Source organism: Ctenopharyngodon idella, chromosome 1 (genome assembly GCF_019924925.1).
Source record: "Ctenopharyngodon idella isolate HZGC_01 chromosome 1, HZGC01, whole genome shotgun sequence".
Classification (NCBI taxonomy): Eukaryota; Metazoa; Chordata; class Actinopteri; order Cypriniformes; family Xenocyprididae; genus Ctenopharyngodon; species Ctenopharyngodon idella.
In genome coordinates this window covers 1,659,031-1,682,460 of record NC_067220.1, presented here as the reverse complement: position 1 = coordinate 1,682,460, position 23,430 = coordinate 1,659,031, and the positions used below count along the sequence as shown (strand labels likewise).

The following is a 23,430-nucleotide window of genomic DNA, read 5'->3' as shown; positions in this document are numbered from 1 at the left end:
AAAAAGATGATGTTTGATAAGTTGTTAAAAAATGGATTGTTTACTATTGTGTACAAGCTAACAGCGATGTTAATAGTCATTTTAGCTGCTAGTACAGTGAGAACAGCAGTGTATGTTTATGTTACAGTAATTTATAATGGGATGTTAGTCAAGACATGGACACGGAATATTGTTGTATTTTTTTATTACAGTATTCATCGCAACATGTTAATGAGGAAATGTGACAGTAAAGGATCAACCTTACTACGACTCTGTCTTCACTGGCTACGGTTTAACTTGGTGTTTAGTCAGAGTTAGTCAGAGTTGTTCACTGCACGAGAACACAGTACTCTTAGCATATAGATGACTTTAAAGCTAACGGACTAAAAGCAACAAAACTTTCATTTCACAATTTCTTGGGGTCCTGAACATTTAATATTTCAAGTTTTGTGTAAGAAAGAAGAAAAACAACAGTTTGTGTCTGCTTGAAAATGAGACAATTTGTCTGATGTCGCAGGTGTTCCTCTCAGCAAGTTGTTAAAGGCCCACTGAAGTGCCTTGAAATGCGCAACATTATTCAATGTGGAAGACAGAGTGGGACATATCGAGCATTTAGTTTATATCACAGCTCGGCCAGAGCCGTTGAGCTCGATAAAGCAGCAGTTTCCTCCTAATGTCCTCCAAATAGTTTTAAAATACAGCTTTCTGTGCAGAAATCAAATTGGACCGTTACGTTTTGTGGTCTGTGCCGATTTGTGCATATGATCCGCTCTGTGCTGTTGTGTCTCTGGACCAGATCTGCGGTGGTTCGCGTAACACTATGACTTAATTCGCCCCAATGGAAAGCTTATTTACACTACTAAAAGCCAAAAAACATACATTTTGATTTCACGGGGACTTTAAATCTGACACAGAGACAGTTCAGAATCATAAACCCTAAATCCAGCATAGAGGGGTTCAGTGAATGTGGTGTTGAATGTGTGTAAGTGTGTGAGTGTGTATGTGTCAGAGACGCTATAGTAGGACAGAGTGCCGGCCGACATATCCACATACACTCCAACTCTATTAGACAGGGGTGTAGGGGCTGGTATATTACTGCTTACATTATTGTGCCAGACAGTGAATCCATTAACAGTGCAGAAGAGATTCCAGGATTTGTATCCAAACCAACAGTCACCCCCTCCTTTCCTGCTGATTCCTTTATATGTCACTGCTACATGACAAGAGCCAGTCCGTTCAACCTCCCAGTAACAGCGTCCGGTCAGAGTCTCTCGACACAGCACCTGTTCATAGTTTTCAAATCTCTCTGGATGATCAGGATACGGCTGATGCTCTTTCACATATGTTATCTTTCTGTTCTCATCAGACAGAATGAGTTGAGTGTGTGCTGTGTTTGGATCCAGTGTGAGATCACAGGCATCTGAACACAAGAAGAGAGATGAGAAGTACATGAAGGACAGATGTAGAGCCATGTGTGTGTGTATTTGTGTGTGAGAGAGTGTGTGAAAGGGAGAAAAGACCTACATTTTCTCAGTCCTGGTTTGATTCTAAAAGGGTCTCCACTCTTCAAACTAGAAAGAGACAAATAAAAACCACAAATTATAAATATTTGATTATTAAAAGTGTGCAAGAAGCAGCTTAAAATAAATTAATAAATATTTCTCAAAAAGGCACTCATAAAGAGAAAACACAGTAGCCAAATAAAGGATTTCAGTAAGAAACAATCTATTAAACTCTAATTGCTATATATCGGTTCAAAAAAACAACAGCCTCCATAACACAGTGATTATAAATTCAAAGGCGGGTAGCATTTGCTTTTGACATGACCAACCTGAGTTTGAATCACATATCAACTCAGAGTAGTGCTTATTTTAAATAAAAATGAAGAAAATATGTGAAAAGTGGGTACACTGGTACACTGTAAAATCCAACAGTTGTTCTAACTAACAAGTTTTAGTTAACTTTACTTTGGCCCGGTTTCACAGACAGGGCTTAGACTAAGCCAGGACTAAGGCAGGCCTTGATTCAATAAGGACATTTAAGTAGCTTTTATAAATGTACCCTAGAAAAAAAAAAAAAAAAAACATTACTGGTGTGCATCTTGAGACAAAACAATGGCGCTGACATATTTTAAGATATGTACAAGTACAAGTTGCTTTCAGTTAAAAAAGCTCATAGATGCATTTTAGTCCAGGACTATCTTAAGCCTTGTCTGTGAAACTGGGGGATAATGTCTTAACATAATTGTAAAAATCTAGAAATCTGTACTATTCACATTCTATGCATTGTTTACTCAGAAAACCCAAGTTAAGATTAATAGACTTTTCACTAATTTCCTCCACTGCTGCAGTTACCTTTCTCTAGTTGCATTCACTCATTTCCCAAAGTCATCTTGAATGTTAAAATGTCAGTACAACTGCAAAATTTGAGAGAAAATCACATAAGCTGACTTCATAATTTGATGTTGATTTTCCTAAAATGTATTTGTTTGTAATTCTGTTCCTATTGATGCAGCGATGCAACAAGAAATCAGTTATTTGGTTTCAAAGGAAGGGAAGCAATAAATAAGTTACATTTAAAAAGAGACCTAGTTAAATCATTCATGTCAAAGAATGATCTTTTACAGTTTTATTGCTAACACTTATGCCAAAAACATCTTGTGAAACTTTTAGTTGGGTTGATATATAGTATTCAACATTTGAAGTGGATCAAAAAAGTTAATCAAAGGTGTCCTAATAAGAAGGTTTTTGGACAACTTTGATGAAAGGTTTTGATCCATATGCCATAATCTTTAGAATCTTTCGAATGAAATCAGCGAGCGCCAAGTCGTGCAGCGTGGTAGCATGGCCAGCTACACAATACTTGTTTTCATTTTATCTTAGGGAACCAAGGTTACGTTAGTAACAGAGTACGTTTCCTATCGATATTGTTCACTCGTATTGCATCCTAAGACGCTATGGGAATGCAATTCAATAGTGCCCTGCTATAATCACATAAAGACAACCGTTCTATGGCCCTGGGTTAAGGCACATGAGGATAAGGGCCCTGAACGCCACAAGGCTAAGATTGGGTGAGGGCATTCGCCCGAGACCAAGGGGCTCAGACCACAAGGTCGGAGCCTTGAGAGATAATGTTTAGAGTGGGTCAAGGCCCAACTAAACAGACAGGACCCATGCTTGCAGAGAAGGGACGTCCAAGTTGTAAAACCTGATGAAGGTGGACGGCAAGGACTAGCCAGCCACCTCACAGATGTTGCCAATGGATACTCCACTGGACCATGCCCAGGAGGAGGCCATGCCTCTCGTGGAGTGGGCTCTCACTCCAATAGGGCACAGGAGGCCTGCAGAAGTGTAAGCTAGTGCGATTGCATCCACTATGCAGTGAGATAATCTCTGCTTCGTGACCTGATGCCCTTTGGTGCGGCCTCCGAAGCACAAGAACAGTGTTGGGGAAGGTACTTTGAAACTGTAGCTTGACAAGCTACAAGCTACTTGTAAGTTAAAGTAGTTAAGTACATTCAAGCTATCCTTCTGAAAAAGTAGTTAGCTACACTACAAGTTACTATCAAAAAGTAGCTAGAGATTCACAGGCTGATTCTTGATGTCTGTGTCTCTAATCAGAACAACTTTTGAGAAATCCTTTGGATTATATTGAAAAAGCTGATCTTCTGCTGTAGAATCACAGTGCTGCTGTAATCAATAATGTAAATCTAACTCAGAGATTGGACTCTAAATGAGTTCAGTGATTCAGGTCAAATAATGATTATGTGAAAACATAACCAACACCACCTAATCATCTTTTGTCTTTGCTTATCTGGCTGTTATAACTCAGTTACAGCAGCCAAACAAAATCTAATATTAAAAAGTCAAGGGTCAAGAGCTCAACTAAAGCAAAACCTGATCTCCATGATGGTGACTAAAATTGTGATTTTCTCCTTTGATTCTGCTTGTTAACAGCAGATCACCTTCCTGACACATTTACTGTGTTAAAATCATTAACACAATGAATGTGTCAAAATTAACACAAGTGTTGTCCCTAAACTCACACACTGATATGTAAGAATTTAGCCAATTTGAGTCATTTTTTTTTTAACAAATGCTTTTTGACACATTCTTAATGTCTGCGTTTGATACAGTGAATGTGTCAAAATTAACAAGCACTGTGTGTTGTAAGTAATGTTTTTTGACTGGACTTGACAAAGAGACCATTGCAAATTTGGTCTTCATGTTCAGAATTAGCACAGGTGTTTTATTTTTTGTTGTTGTTGTTGTTGTTTTTCTCTTTCCTTCAATGATTCTGCCAGTTAACAGCAGGTGTTCATCGCTAGTGCTTGATTAATGACTTAGTTATCTCATTAACTTCCCTCTTGAATGGTCTTGGTCTCGGTCTTGGAGGGTCTGGTCTTGACTACACCTCTGGTTAACCTTCCTGACACATTCACTGTGTTAAAATCATTGACTCAGTGAATGTGTCAGAATTAATACAACTAGGGCTGTGATGGTAGGCATGACAACCGCGCCACCATGGTGGTGAAGTCGTGGAGTGTCATGTGACATTATTTATATATATATATATATATATATATATATATATATATATATATATATATATATAAATAATCTCAGAGGTCGCGTTAACCAAAAAATTTCCGTCATTGATGGAATTTTTTTAGCAGTAATGGAAAAAATCTGCAGCCCGTCCGTCATTTTGACAGATTTTGTAGCTTGTAACTGTAATTCCCACCCCTGTCCAGTAGGTGGTGAGCGCGCTCCAGTGTGGCAGCAGAGCGCAAGTTCAGTCTCCAGAATAAAATGAAAACGATGCGCTTGATTACACACAGACGAGCACCCAATTTAAGTCAATTTTATAATAATAAAGTTACTTATGCTTACTTACATAATTAAGTTTTGTTATTTTTCTCGCTGACTATAAGTTTATGGTCAACGAATGGCTTTTCTGAGGTATAATGTTACGTGACATTGTTTGCAACACTGATTGAACTGACATGATACAGATTTCGGTAAGCTACTGTATCTTTCAACATATTTTTTGATTTTCATCAATGTTTATTTCGTTCTGTACAGTAGTAAAGAGGAAAGGATGATCGCATTCACTCACAATCCGTGACAAGTGTTCAAGATGAAAACTGGAAAGTGACGCAGTCTTTAACTTTCTTTTCATAATATAAATAAATGCATAGCCTATGCCTATTTGCTTATTCTGTAAGTTCGTGAATAAAAATTAAAATGTGGACGAAATCAGAAGCTATTAAATGTCTTATCATGCTGACGGGCAATTATTGATTATGATGGATTTTTTTTTTACGATCCTGTCCATCAAAATGAAGGCGAAACGCAAGTCTAATGCAAACCTCTGAGATATATATATATATATATATATATATATATATATATATATATATATATATATATATACGTACATATATAAATATATATATATATATAAAACCAAACAACCCCGCCCCCCCCTCTTCGGACCCCACCACCGCAACACCGGCAGTTGTTGGTGATTTACCACCGCGGTAGAAAAAATTTGCCACTGTCACAGCCCTAAACACAACAAGTGTTGTCCCTAAACTCACACACTGATGTGTAAGAATTTAACACAGTTTGAGTCATTTTTAACACATCCTTTCTAAGAGTGTAGCCTATATCTTAAACTGGCTGTCAAAGTGCAAATTTGCTACAAATGTAACTTCAGTACAAGAACAAAATGTATGCAACTTAAATTAGTCAAAAATGCAGGTTAAACTCACAGCACATGCAGTGATGGAGCGCACCGCATTTACTTTGAAGATGAACCACTATGAGAGGCCAATCATGAGCTGCTCGAGTGAACACAGTGTGCTTTGCTTGGAGTTCTGCCGCAACCAGTCTTTGTCATGTGATAAGTGCACTACTATACTGCGATTTTATTTTCTGTTCAATTAATGATCTTTTAGGTTCATTACAAAACTGTGGCAGGACAGATTAAACCATGGCGGGTCAGAAATAGACATTTGATACAGAGTGCAATAAAGCAGCATAATTAATCAATTTAAAAAGGCTATTATTCACCTCCTGTATGTGGTTTAAGTCTTCAACGTAGACAGCATTTTAATCTTTAGTTTGCATAACTTTCATTCAACTCGTGAAATATCCACTCATGTACATCCTTTACATAAACTCATCAGACGATCTCTTGTCGGTGGACGGACTGTAAAGCCGCAAGATGCGTGATATAACAATAGATGGCGCTAATGAACAAATTTAGTTTGTGATCTAGTAAGAAGACGCTGCACTGCTTCACTGCATTACAGGCTCGTCACTCATCAGAACGCAGAGTGGAATGTAGTTTTTGGTTGCGCTACACTGTTTTAAAAGTAGCTAAGCTACTGAAAAATGTAGTTAAGCTAGTAGCATCACACTGCACATGAAAAGCTGCTCTGACTGCCTGAACTGGGCAGAGCGCTTGATATACACTCTTAAGGTCCAAACCGGGCAGAGTAAGTGCAACTTTCGCTCGTCCTCCAAAAAGAGAAGAGCAGGGAGGGTAATGACCTGTGCTCTGAACGGAGTGGAGAGCACCTTAGGTACGTAACCATGCCTTGGTTTGAGGATGACTTTACAGTTGTTTGGCCCAAACTCAAGGCAAGACGCGCAATTTGTTTCTGCCCATAGACTGGGAATGAGAAAGTAATGACTGTAAAAGCTTGACTCGCTGTGAGCTGAAGGAACTGTCTCTACAGCTCCTTTCACTAGCAAATTCATCACTACGGAATGGAGGACATGCGCCACTTTGCTCCGTACTAAAGTGTACGTCCTTGAAACGTGGGGGTCTGCAAGCGAATTGAAGCAAGTAATCTAGTTTGATTGTGTTCAGAACCTAACTTGACACTTCGGGGATTCACAATTTCCAATTTCTGAAAAGAAAGCCATCCATGAGCGGAGAGAGGCGAGACTCATGTTCTCTCAGTAAGAACAGCTCGTCTCGGTCAGCACGGCTTCTGTGTGGGCTTTGCCCAGACAGGCAACGCACTTACTGTGCTCGTCAGAAGCGTGCAGGGGTGCCCTGCACAAGTCACACTCATTGCTCGACATTTGCAACAATGTCACAGAAATTTGCACAGAAATTTGCTCTTTATTAATAGTTGCCGGATAGCCGCAGGTGAGATGCTGGATCAGCTTTCTTGCAGAGCGCTGTGTATATTTTGAGATTATTAGTGATCTTGGGTAAACCCCCTTACTGTCCCACATACTTGAGTTTCTGCAGTTTATAGTTTGGATCCTTCAGTTTGTCGTTGAGCAGCTGGACTCCTGATTGTCCTGGGTGATTGTAGCTCAGATCCAGCTCTCTCAGGTATGAGGGGTTTGAACTCAGAGCTGAAGACACATATCCACAGCCTTCCTCTGTCACCATACAGCCTGACAACCTACACACATAAATAAATGTCTGATAAATCAATAATGTGCCTTCAAATATACAAGGAACATCTGATTTCTCTCAGCTATTACAACGTTTAATGATTATCCATGCTTTAGAGAGTTGTTCACTTAGGTTGTTAACAGCTGTGACAACAGTGTAATTATAGCGAAGGTTAGGGTAACTATATTGGGTTTACCCAATATTAAAAATGTTATTTTAACTATTCATGTTAAAGAGAAAGTATCGGTAATACTTCATTTTTCAATACTTTACATGTAGTTACTATATGAATTACTTGTCACGAACGTTGCTCCTGAGACTCCTCTCTCTCTCTGGTAGAGGCTCCATAACCCCATAATACTAATATAATAATAACTTTATTTTTATATAGTGCCTTTAAAGCAGCTTCTCAAGGCACTTCACATAATAAAACAAACAAATGAACATACAACACACAGAAAAAAAAAAACTAGAACATCAGGACAAATCAGGACAGTCAAGATAAAGCTATCCTAAAAAATTAGTTTTTAAATAAGATTAAAAAATACTTCTGTGCATCTCTGATATGAGGAGGGAGTGCATTCCAAAGCCTAAGAGTGTAGGATTAGGAAGCCCTGTTCCCTATGGAACACAATCGTGTCTGTGGAACTGCCAATAGACCAGCTTATGAGGAGTGTAAATGACACTTGGGTGTATAAAAGACTTTAAAATTGGTGTAATATGCTTATTTCTTTTGACTCGAGTCAGGATCCTAGCAGTTGAGTTTTGCAGACATTGCAATTTGTTAAGTGTAGTTTTAGGAATTCCAGCAAGAAGTGCATTGCAGTAGTCAATGCGGGAAAAAACAAAGGTAATAGTAAGCCTTTCAGTCACAGAGAGGGATCACATAGAGTGGAGTCTAGCAATATTTCTGAGATGAAAAAAGGAGTTCTTAACAGTGTACTGCACATAAGAGTCAAAAGACAAACTTGAATCAAATATAACTCCTACATTTTTTATTTAGTTTGTGACTCCAAAACAGAGCCATCTATGTTCCCTATTCCCTGTTCCCTATTCCCTGGCCTATGTAATCACAGGGTTTCCTACACTGTGCAAAATCTTGTTTTGCCTTGGAGGACATTTCTAACCATTTATTATCCCTGCTAATTATTCCAGTTTTGTGTTTTCATTTCACTGTTTATTCGTGTACGAATTTCTGCTGCCTGAATTGTTGACCTAGCTCTGTTTTGCCCACCTTCTGTGTTCCGGCTGGATCCCTAAAATCATTATTGGAACTAAATATTCTAAACTTAAATTACAAAGTACTGATCAACCAAGATATCAAATCAAATTAAAACCATACACACCCCAGTATCTCAAGTCGACAGTTTGGACTCTTCAGTCCATCTGACAACAGCTTCACTCCTGAATCCTGTAGGTCATTGTTACTCAGGTCCAGCTCTCTCAGGACAGAGTTCAAGGATTGTAGAGCTGATGACACAATTTCACAATCGTGAGCAGTGAGATTACAGCCAGCAAGTCTGATAGAGAGCAGAATACAGGAAAATGTATTACTTAGCACAACAAAAACTGTAATTTCATTTAGAAAAAAAAAAAAAAAAAAAAAAAAAAAAAATCTCAATGTAATATGATTAAACACTCACAGGGCTTTTGTGCAGTTGATCACAACTGGTATCAGTCTTTTTCTACCCTCATCGGATGTGTTGTATTTCTTGAGGTCCAGATCATCCAGCACCTCCTCTGACATCTGAAGCATGTAGGCGATTGTTGAGCAGTGAGCAGGAGAGAGTTTCTTCTCTGAGTGTTTGTCTGATTTCACAAACTCCTGAATCTCTCTGGACAGACTCTGATCTTTGACTTCCAGCAGACATAGGAACAGATTGGTGGATCTTTCAGTGGAGAGTCCATGCCCATCTTTGATCTTCTCTTTAATGTACTGTGTGGTTCTCCTGATGCTCTCTGAGCTGTTCTCTGTGTGTGTCAGTAGATCCTGTAAGAGTCTCTGATTGGACTCCAGCGAGATGCCCAACAGGAACCGCAGGAACAGATCCAGGTGTCCATTCTCACTCTCAAGGGCTTTATTGACTATTTCCCTATGCAGATTATGCACTACATCAAAGAAATGCAATGTGTCAACATGTTTCCCTACATAATAGTAAAACACATAGAGAGCAGCAAGAAACTCCTGGATGCTCAGATGAATGAAGCTGTAGACTTTCCTCTGATGAATCACAGATTCCTCCTTAAAGATCTCAGTGCAAATCCCAGAATACACTGAGGCGTCAGTGACATCTATGCTGCTCTCTCTCAGGTCCTCCTCATAGAACATCACATTGCCCTTCATCAGCTGTTTAAAAGCCACTTCAGCAAGTTTTACAATCACTTCTCTGTTGGACTGCAGGAGTTTCTCTGGATCGCTCTCTTCATACTTCTGATATTTCATGTTGATCTGAATCAGCAGGAAGTGGATGTACATTTCAGTCAGAGTTTGAGGGATTTCTGCACTTAGATCTTCTTTCAGGAGCTTTTGAAGCACAGTGGATGAGATCCAGCAGAAGACGGGTATGTGGCACATGATGTGGAGGCTTCTTGCTCTTCTGATGTGTGAGATGATTCTGCTTGCTTGATGCTCATCACTGATTTTCTTCCTGAAATATTCCTCCTTCTGAGGCTCATTGAATCCCTGAATTTCTGTCAGACGGTTGATGTATTTGGAGGGGATCTGATTGGCTGCTGCTGGTCTGGAGGTGATCCAGATGAGAGCATTGGGAAGCAGCTCTCCTTTCATGAGGTTTGACATCAACACACCCACTGATGAAGCCTCAGTCATATCAGAAACTTTCTGAGCATCTGAAAATATCAGTCTGATTTTGCTTTCATCCAAACCATCAAATATGAACACAACTTTACACTCCTCATAAATCTTTGAGTCCAGATCTTGAAGTTCAGGATGAAAGTCCAGCAGAAGTCTGTGAAGACTATACTGATAATCTCGGATCAAGTTTAGCTCTCGAAATGGAAGCACAAACATGAAATCTACATCTTGATTGGCTTTTCCCTCAGCCCAGTCCATAATGAACTTCTGCACAGAGACAGTTTTTCCAATTCCAGCGATGCCTTTAGTAAGAACAGTCTTGATTTGGTCTTTCTCTTCACATTCTGGTTCAGGTGAGGCTTTAAAGACGTCATTGCAGTAGATTGGAGTGTCTTTTGAATGTTGTGTTCTGGCTGTTTTCTCCATCTGTAAAACCTCATGTTCTTCATTCACTCCTTCTCTTTCTCCCTCTATGATGTAGAGCTGTGTGTAGACCCTGTTCAGGAGGGTTTGATTCTCTTTGAGTTTGGTTCCCTCAAATAATCTCCCATACTTGTTCTTCATGCTGGTTTTGTACTGATCTTTGACTTTCTGTAGGTCTCCAGTCTCCAGTGTGTGTGTCTGCAGGACTGCTTCAATGTTGTCCTGTCTGATGTTAGTCTGATAGTGGGGTGTAGAGGATGGCACAGATCCAATCAGCTCAAGTACCCCTCCCTTGCTGAAACTAAAAAGAACAGCAAAAAAAAAAACAAAAAAAAAAAAACAATGAGTGTTAGAGACCTTCAGAAATATATATTAGTTACCAGATAGGGTTTTACAAATGCAGAGCATTTGTTGCATATTTTGTACTATTTTTAGTGTTATTTAATTTAGTCTTAATTCATTATTCATTTTAGATGCATTACAGTAAAATTGCAAATAACTTTACTAACAGAGGGTCAGAGGTCACTGGTTTATCACTGAATACAGGGGGTGGCTTCATGGATGTGTTACTCTTCAGAGACACACCACTGGGTTCTGGAGAGTCTGATCTATGTTTTCTCCTCCAACTGATACTGACAAAAAAAAAAAAAAAAAGAATTAGAGCACTAGCTATGTTGTATAGCTTCAGTGCACCATAGATTCATAGATCCAAAGCAATATGCAAACAAGGAACAGAAAATACAGTTAATCCAATGGAGACAGTAACATGAAAATTCCTGCAATACACAGTTACAAAATTGTACAAAGTACATGCTAGAAAAAAATGGTGAAAGTAGAAAACAATTTATTATAAATATACATACATTACAGAGAGAGAGAGAGAGAGATAATGGTTTAACATAATTTTAAGTTCTCATAGAGAAGTATTTAGACACTTCTTGAAAAGTGCAAAGGCTGTGTAGGAAGGTTGGGACAATCATTTCACCAGTGAGTAAAAGTTCAGAAAAGTAATTATCTGCTTCTCTGTGATGGTTGCATGAGACACAGCTCACTCGCTGCACGGCTTCTGGAATGTACAGTGGCCGAGAGAGCTCAACGCGCTGCAACTGAAGAAAACACATGCAAATAGAAAAAAACGCCAGCAAATAAAGAAAACATCTTCATCAGTTTGACAACACATGTGCTGCAAAAGTTGACAACACAACCAAACACAGAAACAAGCTGTTTAAGTTCACAACACAACCAAATACAAAAATGCACTGCAAATAGGCCTGCTTACAATGCACATACGATCAGGATGTTAAGGTAAACAAAAAACTCACTTTTCAGGTGCACACCACTGAAGAGTAAACATTGAACATAAGCGGTCACAGCCAGGTTCGTCACTTGTTGGTGTCCCCTTAAAATATTTTTGTTGTGGTCTGTGCCAGTCCCGGCGCCAGGACAAACGATTTGGGGGGGCTTGCATAACAAATTATTATTATTAATACATTTTTTTTATAATAAATAATATTTTTTTAATAATTTAGCCTACTTTATTTTATGTCTCAAATCCCAGTCAGTTATTCACTGCAGAAAGTGAAACTAAAAACTCAGCGATGAGAGCTCTACTTCAACATGTTCTTAACAGTATTTAACTTTAATTTATTTTCTTAATATTTCTCTTGTGGCCCATACGTAGTGAAAAAAAAATGAGAAGAGATAGGCTATTTCGTGTTAAACCAGTTGTTTTTTTAAATGAGGAGTTAGCTAATCTAACATCTTTGCAGCACGTCGGTTATGCAGTGATGCGCTAATAAATTATTGCGGGGCAAATGAAAATATTAATTTAATTCTAAAAGTAGCCCAATAATCATCATCATCATTCAGATCATCGCAGAGGGGGGCTTAAGATCACTGGGCCTGGTATGTGCTATTTGCAGCGCGTTTCTGTATTTGGTTGTGTTGGGAACTTTTGCAGCATATGTCTTCCCTTATGAAAAAGAAGTATACTTCAAGTTCATTTTATCAAGTATACTTAAGTACAGTTCAAGTATATTTTTTAAGTATACTTTATGTAGAAAGTATACTATTATCAATGTACTAGTAGTAAACTTGTAAGTGTACTATTTTAATACCGCTTAGGACTAAATTGGCCCATACATTTAAGTGTACTATATGTGTAACAGCAATAAACCTTAAGTACACAACTAGTTCACAGCTACGTTTCTCATTTGTACTGCATATATACTACAAGTATACTATAATATATATTATAATATATAAGTATACTAGTTACTTATAAGTAAATACTAGTAGTACATTTTTAGTATATGCAAGTACACTTTGAAATATACTCAGTAAACTACAGGTTTAGTGCAAGTATACTTGTAAGTTTTCTTTAAGTGAACATGACATTACACTTATAGTTTACTTTTTATATATTATTTTTGCACTTTAAATATACTACTATGTTCCTATTTAGGTATTATTTTATATACTTGAAATACCTTTAACTGTACTTTAACTCTTTCCATTTTAAAAACATTTTATTCTAGCTTCATGAATCCTTTTTTTTATCAACACTTAAATGTGGGTAAGTTTCATTTTAAACAAAAAGCTGAGAAAATTGCATTTTTGTGAAAGACTATGTCCGGACGGAATTCAGAACGATGATCAAACACAGGTGGAGTAGATTAAGTCCATAAACACCCCCAAAGCTTCATAGTTCAGTAACGTTAGGCAGTTTTGATTTATATGCTGTTTAATGTTTGATGATCGCTTTATTTTACATTTGCGTGAGTTTTCTATTGCTTGTTTCAGCTTCTTCTCCTGCATTTTGATCTGGAGATTCTGTCCTCTTTCAGAAGATGTGTAACAGCGCCCTCTACCATGTAGCCTGAAAATACAGTCAATGGCAAGGAAAGAGTGAAGTAGATTTGAAGTAAATTCCTATCCTACCAGTGGACTAGCCTACACAAAAATTCAGATACTCAGAATTAGGAATATATCTGTTTTCTTTATAAATCAATATTTTCAAACAATGTACCTTTATACTATACTTTTATAAATATACTTTTAAGTATATTATTACGTATATCTCGATCAAAAGACTGAGTCCAAGTAAGGCCAAATATACTAATACTATATATTTCTGTCAGTATAAGTCAAGTATACTTAAGTGCAATTTTAAGTATATTTCTCACAAGTACATAAAGTATATTTCTGAGAAGAATATAAAAAGTAGACTGAAAGTATACTTTCTTATTTTTAGTTTAAAAGAAGTATACTAATAGCACACTTGAATAAACTTCTTTTTCGTAAGGGTTGTCAAACTGATAAAGATGTTTTCTTTATTTGCTCGTTTTTTTTCTATTTGCATGAATTTGCAAATTCCCAAATTTCTATATATCCTAATTATTGTTAATATGTAATTCTTTTTTCCAGGAGCTCATTGCTTCTACCTTCAATTAAATTGCTAAATTAAATTAAATTAATTGCCTAAATTATTACATTATTAGCTAACTGCATTCTCTAAATTGTAATGTTGACATGCACTCTCTGTAAAGCTGCTTTGAAACGATATGTATTGTGAAAAGCGCTATACAAATAAATATGAACTGAATTGAATTGTTTTCTTCAGTTGCAGCGCGTTGAGCTCTCTCGGCCACCGTAGGAATGCACTGTATGTCACTTTGGATCAAAAAGCATTGTCAAAGCTAAAATGGCCAGTGTCTTACCTGGGATCAGAGATCATTGTATGGATGCTGAGGGTAGATTCCTTATGGATTGATGATTCTTCAGAGACACACAGCTTGATCTAGGAGATGGAGAACTCATTTCAGAGGCAGTGTCCTCATCTCTCTCATTATGGAATTCTTTAATACATTGTGAAGGGCACCTTCCATTCATAACAGATTATTCTGGCAATCGTAATTGTTTTCACTTAAAAAAAAAAAAAGTGCTTCAAAAAACTCAATTGTGTATTTCTGCCCAATCAGACACTGTCGCATGAGAACATCATCACCTGCAGAGAGGAACAGTCACTCAAACACACCAAAAGACACGTGAAAGACATCATAAAGGATTGGAACTTGCGTCATTACATCTATTTTATGCTGGGTTTTATTTTTTTTTTTTTTTTAGTATTTAGTTTTTAGTATCAGTTTTTGTTTTTTACTCATTAAGGAAGTGGTAAAAGTTTTCAACTTTTAATGTTTGCTACAGTCAGCCACGTGTAAATGCAGGAACTGGAAAGTTTGAATAAACGTACAGTTTGTAATAAATGTACATGTATTTTAAAAATATAAATTACATCAGTACTTTTGATTGATTAATACAGTGTAATTTGGATGCAGTATTTATCACTGTGTCGAATTTACCACACTTGAGCTACAGTTTAAAACGACAATTATTTTTGTAAAGGCGCATCATGACAAGCGTTTGTTTCAAATCTGCTAATGTTTGTGCAACCGAATCAACAAACACTGGTTCATTAATATCATTTCAAATGTATTCATACATGCATACCAAAATATTACTTTTAATGTGGTCATCATACAATAACACTCCTGTGTGTCAAATATTTTCGAACTTTCCTTATTTTGTTTACGTCTCATGATCTAGAAATATTCTTATAAATATACACACAATACACACAATATACACTTGAAGAATAAGTTCTGGACGTACCGCAAAATACACAGCCGTTAAAACACCCAGAGTTAACCGAAAGTCTCGGAATGGCGTCTCCTTTTCCTCCTCTTTTACTTTCGTTTCTGCCTGGTTAAGTGTCTTGTTTTCTTGTCTCTCTAGTGGCGTAGAGCGTCATCACAGGTTAAAAACACAAATGAATACATTACAAACAGTATAGACAATTTTAAGGAACAAAACAGAATTAAAGAATATGATTCAGAATAAGTTTTAGCAAAACAGGATTTTGCGGAAAATAGTGTTAAACAAAACATGAAGTAAACTAACATTTCTTTACAACAATACACAAGCTTGAATGCATCAGTGTTGCAGATCTCATTTAAAGCTGCAGTAACTTTTGGAGCTCTAGCGGTTAACAAACAAAACTGCCTATCCAGGTATATGATGAAGGTATCCAAGTATATCCAGCTGCAGAACCGCAGCACCAGTAGTTTCAGAACCGCAGCCACAGTACCGGAAGTGAGGGGCTGGGCTTAAACAGTCATAGTTGCGCGACCCATACCCATAATTTTCTTTTGTTAAATGCAAGCTGTTTTCACATGGATTTTATTTCACTTTATTTCACTTTATTTCACTTTATTTATTTATTTATTTATTTTTTAAATGTATAAATGTGCAACATGTTGTAAAGTGTTTCCCATTTGACTGTATGTGATAGGCTATTTCCTTCATGTTCATGTCGTTACAAATAATACTTAACGACAGAGTATGAAATTTAATGTTGATACAAACACTGTAGTTTATTGTTACTTCAACGATACTACTACAAATACACTTTTTTATTATTTTAAAAATATATAAATAAATGTGTAACATGTTGTAAAGTGTTTCCCATTTGACTGTATATTTGATCGTATTATTTCCTTCATGTTCATGTTGTTACAATAATAGACATAGTGCAATGATTCGTCACTCAGGCTGGGATCCATTTACAGGCTTTTATTAAAGGAAAGCGTGGTACAACAGGCAAGGTCGGACAGGGGCAAACAGGAATGGCAAGGGACAGACAGAATCGTAGTCAGGGTACAGGCAAAAGGTCGGGGCAGGCAGATAACACTCACAGTCCAGATAACAGTCAAAGGGTTCCATGGGCAGGCAGCAGAGAATCGTAGATAAGAGGCAAAACAAGATCAATAACAGGCAGGCAGACAATACAAGAAAACGCTCAGAGATGTACACCGTGGCAATACAAGACTTCGCGACAATGAGAAGCGCGAGAGAGTCCTTTATAGTCCGGTTGATTGGCAACAGCTGAGAGGTGATTGGTCCAAGGTACGGGCTTCTGGGAAATGTAGTGTGTGGTGGGGTGTGTGTGTGTTAGTATTCGGGAGAGGGCTCCCTCTGATGGTCAGAGGAGGGAATAGCGGAGTTCTTTTCCGTGACACATAGAGTATGTGACATATTTCATGTCAAATAAAAATAATCATTTAATGCAAAGCTTTGAACAAGTGAAAAGTGTGTTTATCTGTATGAAAACAAATAGGATACTTAAAAAAATATTTCTAAAATAATAGGTTTAAAACGTATTAAAATAGTTCATAATAAAAACAAAAACATACATACAACAAATAATCATCTTAAAACACAAAACTGTTGACTCTTAAGTCCATTTTCATGGCATTTCTGTGGAAAAACCTCAGTCTTTTCATCCCTGAAAATGAAATTAATATGTTTTATTAATTAATAATTATTTAATAGTAACATGTATAATATATATTGACAAATGCAAAAAAAAAAAAAAAAAAAAAAAAAAAAAAATAGTGATAAATTTAATGATAAATAGTAAAAGATGTGAACAGATTCAATATTTTAGCACATAAACACTTAATATATAAATTCGTTCACCACATCATGACAGAAATATCACACACTCACCGTATTCTCCGTCATGCTTCTTTTGTCAAATGTCTCATTGGCTTAAATGCATGTTTCACTTGTTGAAGGATTTGCAATGATAGGCCTATATTTTGACATTAAATGCCCATTAAATGCGTGTCTTTAAGTGCTATTTGTCACAAGTTCACAACATGAACATACATTAGGAAATAATATTATCACATACAGCCAAGGGAGACATTTTACTATGGTTACACATTTATTAACATATTTTCAAAATTATATGGTTAAAAGTATTTGTTCTCAGTTTATACAAATTAGTTAATGCTGTATGAACTAACAAAAATAGTCGGTAACATTTTATTTTAGGGTCTTTTTACTAGTTGCTTATTAGCATGCATATTTCTAGTATACTGGCTGTTTATTAATAATTATTAAACACATATTAATGCCTTATTCTACATGACCTTATTCTACATTCCTAATCCTACCCAATACCTAAACTTAACAACTAACTTACTGTGACGAGCAGGGCGGGCGAGATCCGTGAGGGAACGGCGCAAGGCTGGTGACACGAGTGTTATTGAGCGTCAGCTGCGCTTTGCACCGGTCTCGAGTTTCTCATGGAGGAGCTCCGGAAGCATAAAAGGGGAGCAACGGCAGTGAAGGACGAGGGAGGACCAGGCCTGGACTTTATTTTATGGTTTTATTATGTTTGTGTGGCTGGCAGACGTCTGTGAGTGTTTGCCGGCATTACTTTCGTTTTGTATTTGTTTATTTTATATATTAAAGTTGTGTTGAACGTTCGCCGGTTCCCGCCTCCTTCTTCCCGTGCATACGAACTGCGTTACACTTACTAACTATTAATAAGCAGTAAATTAGGAGTCTATTGAGGGATAAGTCGTAGTTAATAGTGAATACATGTTCCCTATTCTAAAGTTTTACCAAATAGTCTGTATCATCCATTAACATGGTAATTAAAAATCGTACATCATGATATCTTATGCATATGAACAGGAATGTGACTTTTTTCTTAAAAGTGTTGCTGTTAAATATTGTAGACACAGATCTGATCAAGGTCAGGTCTTCACGGGTCCACTTGGATCCGAAAACCCGAGACCCGACCAGGTTCGGGTCCAAAACTCCGATGAGTGCCTCTGACACGGGTCGGGTTTGGTATCATGGCCTCGGGTAGTTTAAAATAAATGTGCTTTTTCCGAATGGACTAGAGAACATCCGAATTCTTTTAAACTATGTCGGGCATTTAACAAAATTGTATTATTTAAAACAATTCTATGACAATGTTATCTCACTTTTTCTAAGTTCTCTTTGAATCCGCGTTTCTGCATTCATGTAAAGTGCATTTTTGAGAAACGCACGTAGGAAAGGAACAAACGTCTGTAATGTTGCACACAGAAATCCATCTTATAGCTATGAGATCCATCAGGAAAAGCCACTCGCTTCATTACGCTGCGTGTTCATGCAGGCTTTTCTTCTTTGCAGAAGCACTTCAGCAGAGATGAGGTAAATAGCGTTGCAGACAGCACAAATCCAAATACACTGGTCACAACTGAAAGCCGAACTCAGAAATAACGTGTATCAATCGGGCAGGCAATAATATAAAATAATAGCTATTAAATAAGTAAATAAATAAATGAAAGTATGGAGCAGCAACAAAATCAGTCAGCAGGACACCGGGATTTTTCCTAAATGACTGCGGGGCTGCAGGCTGTAGACACGTCAATGCCGTTTACGTTCGGGTCCAGTCGGGTTCGAAAATAGGCTAAATGCTGTTGGGTCAGACTCAGGTCTAATTTTGTCGGGTCTGTCTCGGGTCAGGTTTTTCTTTTTTTTTTAAATAATTTATGCACCCCAGATAGCAACATTGTGTCGGCCCAGATCCGGCCCACATCTGGCACATGTGGCATGATGATCTGGCCCACATGCTGCAATGAATTACGGTCCTTGTGTGGGCCATTTCTGTTTGCCAGATCTGGGCCACAAGCAGGCCATAGCAATGCCACATATCAGCCAAGAGCAAAGAAATAAACCAGAACTGGACCTTATCTGAGCCACAAAATCTGTGTGTATTAAATATAGAGTCATCTCAGCCTTAATAAGCCTGTTAACAAGCAGAATCACTGAAGGAAAGAAGAGAACAGAAAAAGAGACGAGCAGAAACACAAGAACTACAACTGACTTCAGCCACAGCCTTAGATGAAATCAACTGAAGATGAAAGACATTAAATCTCTCCAGATCTCTGTTACATCCCTTATTGTTTTCTCCCTCTCTTTCGCTATCTCACCTCACAGGTCCTGTGATTGGACGATGTTTCTGTCAGTCATTGGGTCCACGCGCCATCCCGAGAACCAATCAGATGCTAGTGGGCGCGTATAAAGACCCGGATGTGACACAAGTGCGGGAGGAGCATTTGCTTTTCCTTTGTTTGCTCGCCTGCATTTGATCTTGCTTGCTCTTGTTTGTTTTTGTTTGCCCTTGCTTAGTTTCATTTTGATTTAGTTATTGTGTGTTATTTTCTTCTGTTGGAACTTTACTCCTCATGACGCTGTATTATTGAGTTTATGTTGTGACTTGATTCTCTGTTTACCAGAGTTTATTCAAATCCTTCTCCAATACATAGTGATGGGACTAGGTTAGTATGTCACGTGACTTACATCTCACAGCACGTAAAGTTATTTAAACACACTAGGTTATGAGCGGGTGCCAATTTATGTATTTATGTTATTAGATAGTGTAGTTAGTGGCGTTCTACACTGAAGATGTTATTTTCCTGTTTTCTTTTGTTTAGCTTAGTGTTTGTGTTGGGGTTATTTAACGTGTTTATGTTTTATTGATTTCTTTTCTTTAGCACTGCTCCTGTCTCTCGCTTTGTTATCGTTAATCCTTTACATTTGTATATAATTTGTAAATAGGTATTTATTTGTTTTGGATGTATGTTTGGTTCACTGTTTATTGTATTATTGGGTGTTTTGATATATTGAATTATTTTTCTTACTAAAAGCAAGTACAAATTCAGTTTTCGTCTCTGCCTGTTTCCTAATTTCACATATCACATCTCCTTAATAGAGAAAAGTACCTTACTTCTAACAACATTTTAATAATCATTTTTGTGTGTGTGTGTGTGTGTGTGTGTGTTACGTCTCCATATCCTCTAGAAGCCAGCATATAGGGGTACATAACAATCTCAACAGAGGATGATTAAACAACTCCACAAGCATTACCAGCTTCACTTATTACTAACCAGATTGACTTTATTTATGTTAGAAATCTACAAAAGTTGTTATTGAGAATTAACAGAGATTTAACTCTGTGTTTCTTTTGAAGTCACCATAACAGTGATTAGTGTTTCCATTAGTTGTGCTCTTAACTCTTATTATACATTTGTCTTTTCTGACTGCTGTGACAGTGTGTTTGTTAAACACATTTGTAGTAGCAAAAAAAGCTAAAGCAAAATGACATCAGGTGATGATGGATGTCTGTTGATTGTTTTGTGGTCATCATGAAATGGCCTGATGTCATTTGAATCTAACAATTGTGTTGTGCTATTAATACATTTACATAATAAACCCTGTGTTACTACAGCATGAGTTCCTGCAGCAATCAGTTAGAATATTTTAACATACATGAGCTGGACATTTTTATGTTCTTGGAAAGTTACAAATCAACGTTCCTAGAATAATTACTATAGGCCAAAACTACAACAACTAATTGATTTGATAGAAAAATTAGATCAACAACTCTCATTATCCCCTTCCAAAGAACTGCTTAAACAGAAAATGGAACTTAAAGCACAATATGATCAGGTATCAATTGAAAAAAACTCAACAAAATTAGCTTTGATCTAAAGGGAAAAACACGGGGAAAAGACAGGCCGTTTATTATCACATCAGATAAAGTGTCAATCAGCTTCCAGATTAATTCCACAGATTCGCAATGCATCGCAATAACTGACAGTGGATCCTAAAGAAATTAATGAAACTCTAATGAAAATCTACACAGCAAAATCCCAAGTGTTAAATTAACACCCCACAGTATACATATGTGTCCACACTACAGGGTGTTAAAATAACACTGAAGCAGTGTTTAAGTTAATGAGATAATTAAGTGATGATTGACCATTATTGAAGACACCTGATGTTAATATGCAGAATCACTGAAGGAGCGAGAAACATCAAGAACAGAAAAAAGAGAGACACAACAACTACAACTGACTTCCACTTATTGCGCTTATTATTAACCAGTTTGACTTTATTTCTGTCTACATATACAAAACCTCCTATTGAGAATTAACAGAAGTTCAGTTATTAATGTTGTAATGAAAGTTTAGTTTTAGTTGTTTGTGTCAGTTGGCCTCTTGACCCTTTATTTTTTAATATTAATTTTTCTTTGGCTGCTCCAACTTTGTGTTTGGAAAGCACATTTGTTATGTTATGTTATGTAATTTCGCTGTACTTTTAGTACAGTGACAATAAAGAATCTCGAATCTTGTCAAAAGCTGGCTGACTATGTTTAAAACATTAAATGAGGCCTTTAGCTTAGATATAAAACCCAATGTTGAAGTCACTATTTTTGGAGTACCAGAACATGGACTATCATTGACAAATAAAGTAAAAAAAGTTATTGCTTTTGCCACCTTATTAGCAAGAAGAAGAATATTATTAGAATGGAAATCAACAAACCCACCCAAAGCTTCACTGGATATGCGTCCTGGTATCGTATTTAAAATTAGAGAAAATTAAGTATTTAATGAAAGGATCTGTCCAAAACTTTTATAAAACGTGGCAACCCATGATCACACTTTGAAAATATGAAGACTCTCCCACTTAATTGATCATAGTAACTAAGTTTATTAAACATGATTGTTGTTTGGTTTTATAAATATGTACAGAACACAAATATGTCAGAGATTTGAATTGTATTATTATGGGGTTTTTTTATTTTATTTATTATTTAATTGTTATTATTTTAATTTATTTTTTTCCTACAATTATATAGTTCATTTGTAAATGAATATATTATTTAAAGTTTATTTACCATTTTGTATTTTTTTTTTAAATTATTTTATTTATTGTTATTATTATTACTATTGTCATTGTTGTCTTAATATTCTATGTATTAATTATTTCGGCGAAAGGGGTTATTATGGGAAAAAAAAGTTATAACTTTAATTGCATGAAGATCTGTTAATGCTTTGATTATAAATAAATTATTTAAAAAAAGAATGAAAATATATATATATTATCTTTATATTGTCAATAATTTACACACACACACACACACACACACACACACACAAATAAGGAGATTTTGAAAAAAATTGTGTCCACATTTCCTTCTGATGTTCGATAAAATGCAAGGAGCTAATCTCAAATCGTTTTACAGTATTGGTTCAGCAATTTTCTGGAATGCTTATTGCTTTTATTGCTTATACAGCAAGATCATTCGCAATCGTTGATTGTGTGTTACATAAGTTACTACCGTGCAAAGCAGCTATGGGACGTATAGGAAAAACGGTGGATACTTTGAAAGGTTTTCGTGCTCAAATGTGGGACGGACAGGACCACCAAAGAGAAAGCGAAACTCTCAAACGAAGCGAAGGACAAAGGAAGTGCAGACAGACTCTACACGAAATTCAGTTCAAAAAGAGACGTAAGTAGCATCTATAATTCAAATTCTTTCAATATCTGATACAATATTTTTGCTATTACGAAGCACCTAAAAGGACATATTGAATAAAACATAAAAAAATGAGATGGGAGGAAAAATTATTTGTCAGTGCTTATGAGTTCTCTCGCAAATGTTCCCCGAGAAACTTCGTTCGCTTGCAAAGAACACGACACGATTTGTGAGGGTTTGTGAGAGTTTCTCACGGGAACGCAAAATATTTGCGAGAGCTCAAAAGCATCGACAAATAATTTTTCCTCACATCTCATTTTTTTTCCCACCACCATGTGCCCTTAGAGTTTCTGGTGCAAAAAAGTGCCCTGGACTTTCTGGCACAAAGCGGCCCATCACACCCGGTCCGCAACACACCTCACCAAAACCCACCAGCTCATTATGCACAGAGCAATTTTTACACCACTTTTTTATAACATAAAAATATAAATGCTGTTTATACAGAAATATTATTGTTATTGAAATGCTTATCATTAACATTAATTAATGACTTTTTTTATGTTATTTTTCTTTCCTGGTGCGCATGGCAAATAGTAAATAATTTTGAAAAAAAAAAAAAAAA

General features: G+C 36.7%; 2 protein-coding genes and 1 long non-coding RNA gene across 6 annotated transcripts in view; 1 reads left to right on the top strand and 2 right to left on the bottom strand.

Moving 5' to 3' along the window:
• LOC127508390 (caspase b-like) overlaps nt 1-23,430 on the top strand; it is a 183,592-nt gene that overhangs the window by 145,863 nt on the left and 14,299 nt on the right. The window contains exon 1 of one of the 2 annotated variants that reach the window (XM_051886258.1): nt 22,745-22,841. The exons of the other annotated variant lie outside the window; for it this stretch is intronic. The gene's annotated coding sequence lies outside the window, so the exon portion shown is untranslated. Of the gene's footprint in view, nt 1-22,744; nt 22,842-23,430 lie in introns of those variants that run through there. 2 annotated transcript variants of the gene reach the window in all.
• On the bottom strand, nt 168-15,770 carry LOC127505479 (NLR family CARD domain-containing protein 3-like). Of its 2 annotated transcripts, XR_007927737.1 has the most exons (9): nt 15,314-15,770; nt 14,362-14,648; nt 11,152-11,274; nt 9,048-10,943; nt 8,751-8,924; nt 7,238-7,411; nt 2,334-2,395; nt 1,504-1,550; nt 1,248-1,399 (listed from the first exon to the last, which is right to left on the bottom strand). XR_007927737.1 is itself a non-coding variant. In XM_051881097.1 (8 exons), the coding sequence occupies exons 2-8, from the start codon at nt 14,376-14,378 to the stop codon at nt 879-881; spliced, it is 2,952 nt and encodes a 983-aa protein (XP_051737057.1). In that variant the 5' UTR covers nt 14,379-14,648; nt 15,314-15,763; the 3' UTR covers nt 168-878. The 2 variants fall into 2 exon arrangements, 1 of the variants encoding a protein (XP_051737057.1); XM_051881097.1 differs by lacking the exon at nt 2,334-2,395 and having other exon boundaries at nt 168-1,399; nt 15,314-15,763.
• On the bottom strand, nt 16,259-20,373 carry LOC127508799 (uncharacterized). 2 transcript variants are annotated; one of them, XR_007928939.1, is made up of 3 exons: nt 17,691-20,373; nt 17,210-17,294; nt 16,259-16,985 (listed from the first exon to the last, which is right to left on the bottom strand). It is a non-coding gene; the product is annotated as an uncharacterized LOC127508799 (long non-coding RNA). The 2 variants fall into 2 exon arrangements; XR_007928940.1 differs by having other exon boundaries at nt 17,210-20,373.

Coding starts and splice junctions, on each gene's coding strand:
- LOC127505479 (XM_051881097.1), bottom strand. Junction 8,925..9,047: donor ATCAACTGCACAAAAGCCCT/GTGAGTGTTTAA, acceptor GCTCTCTATCAG/ACTTGCTGGCTGTAATCTCA. Junction 7,412..8,750: donor TGTCGACTTGAGATACTGGG/GTGTGTATGGTT, acceptor TTATGTGTGTAG/GTTGTCAGGCTGTATGGTGA.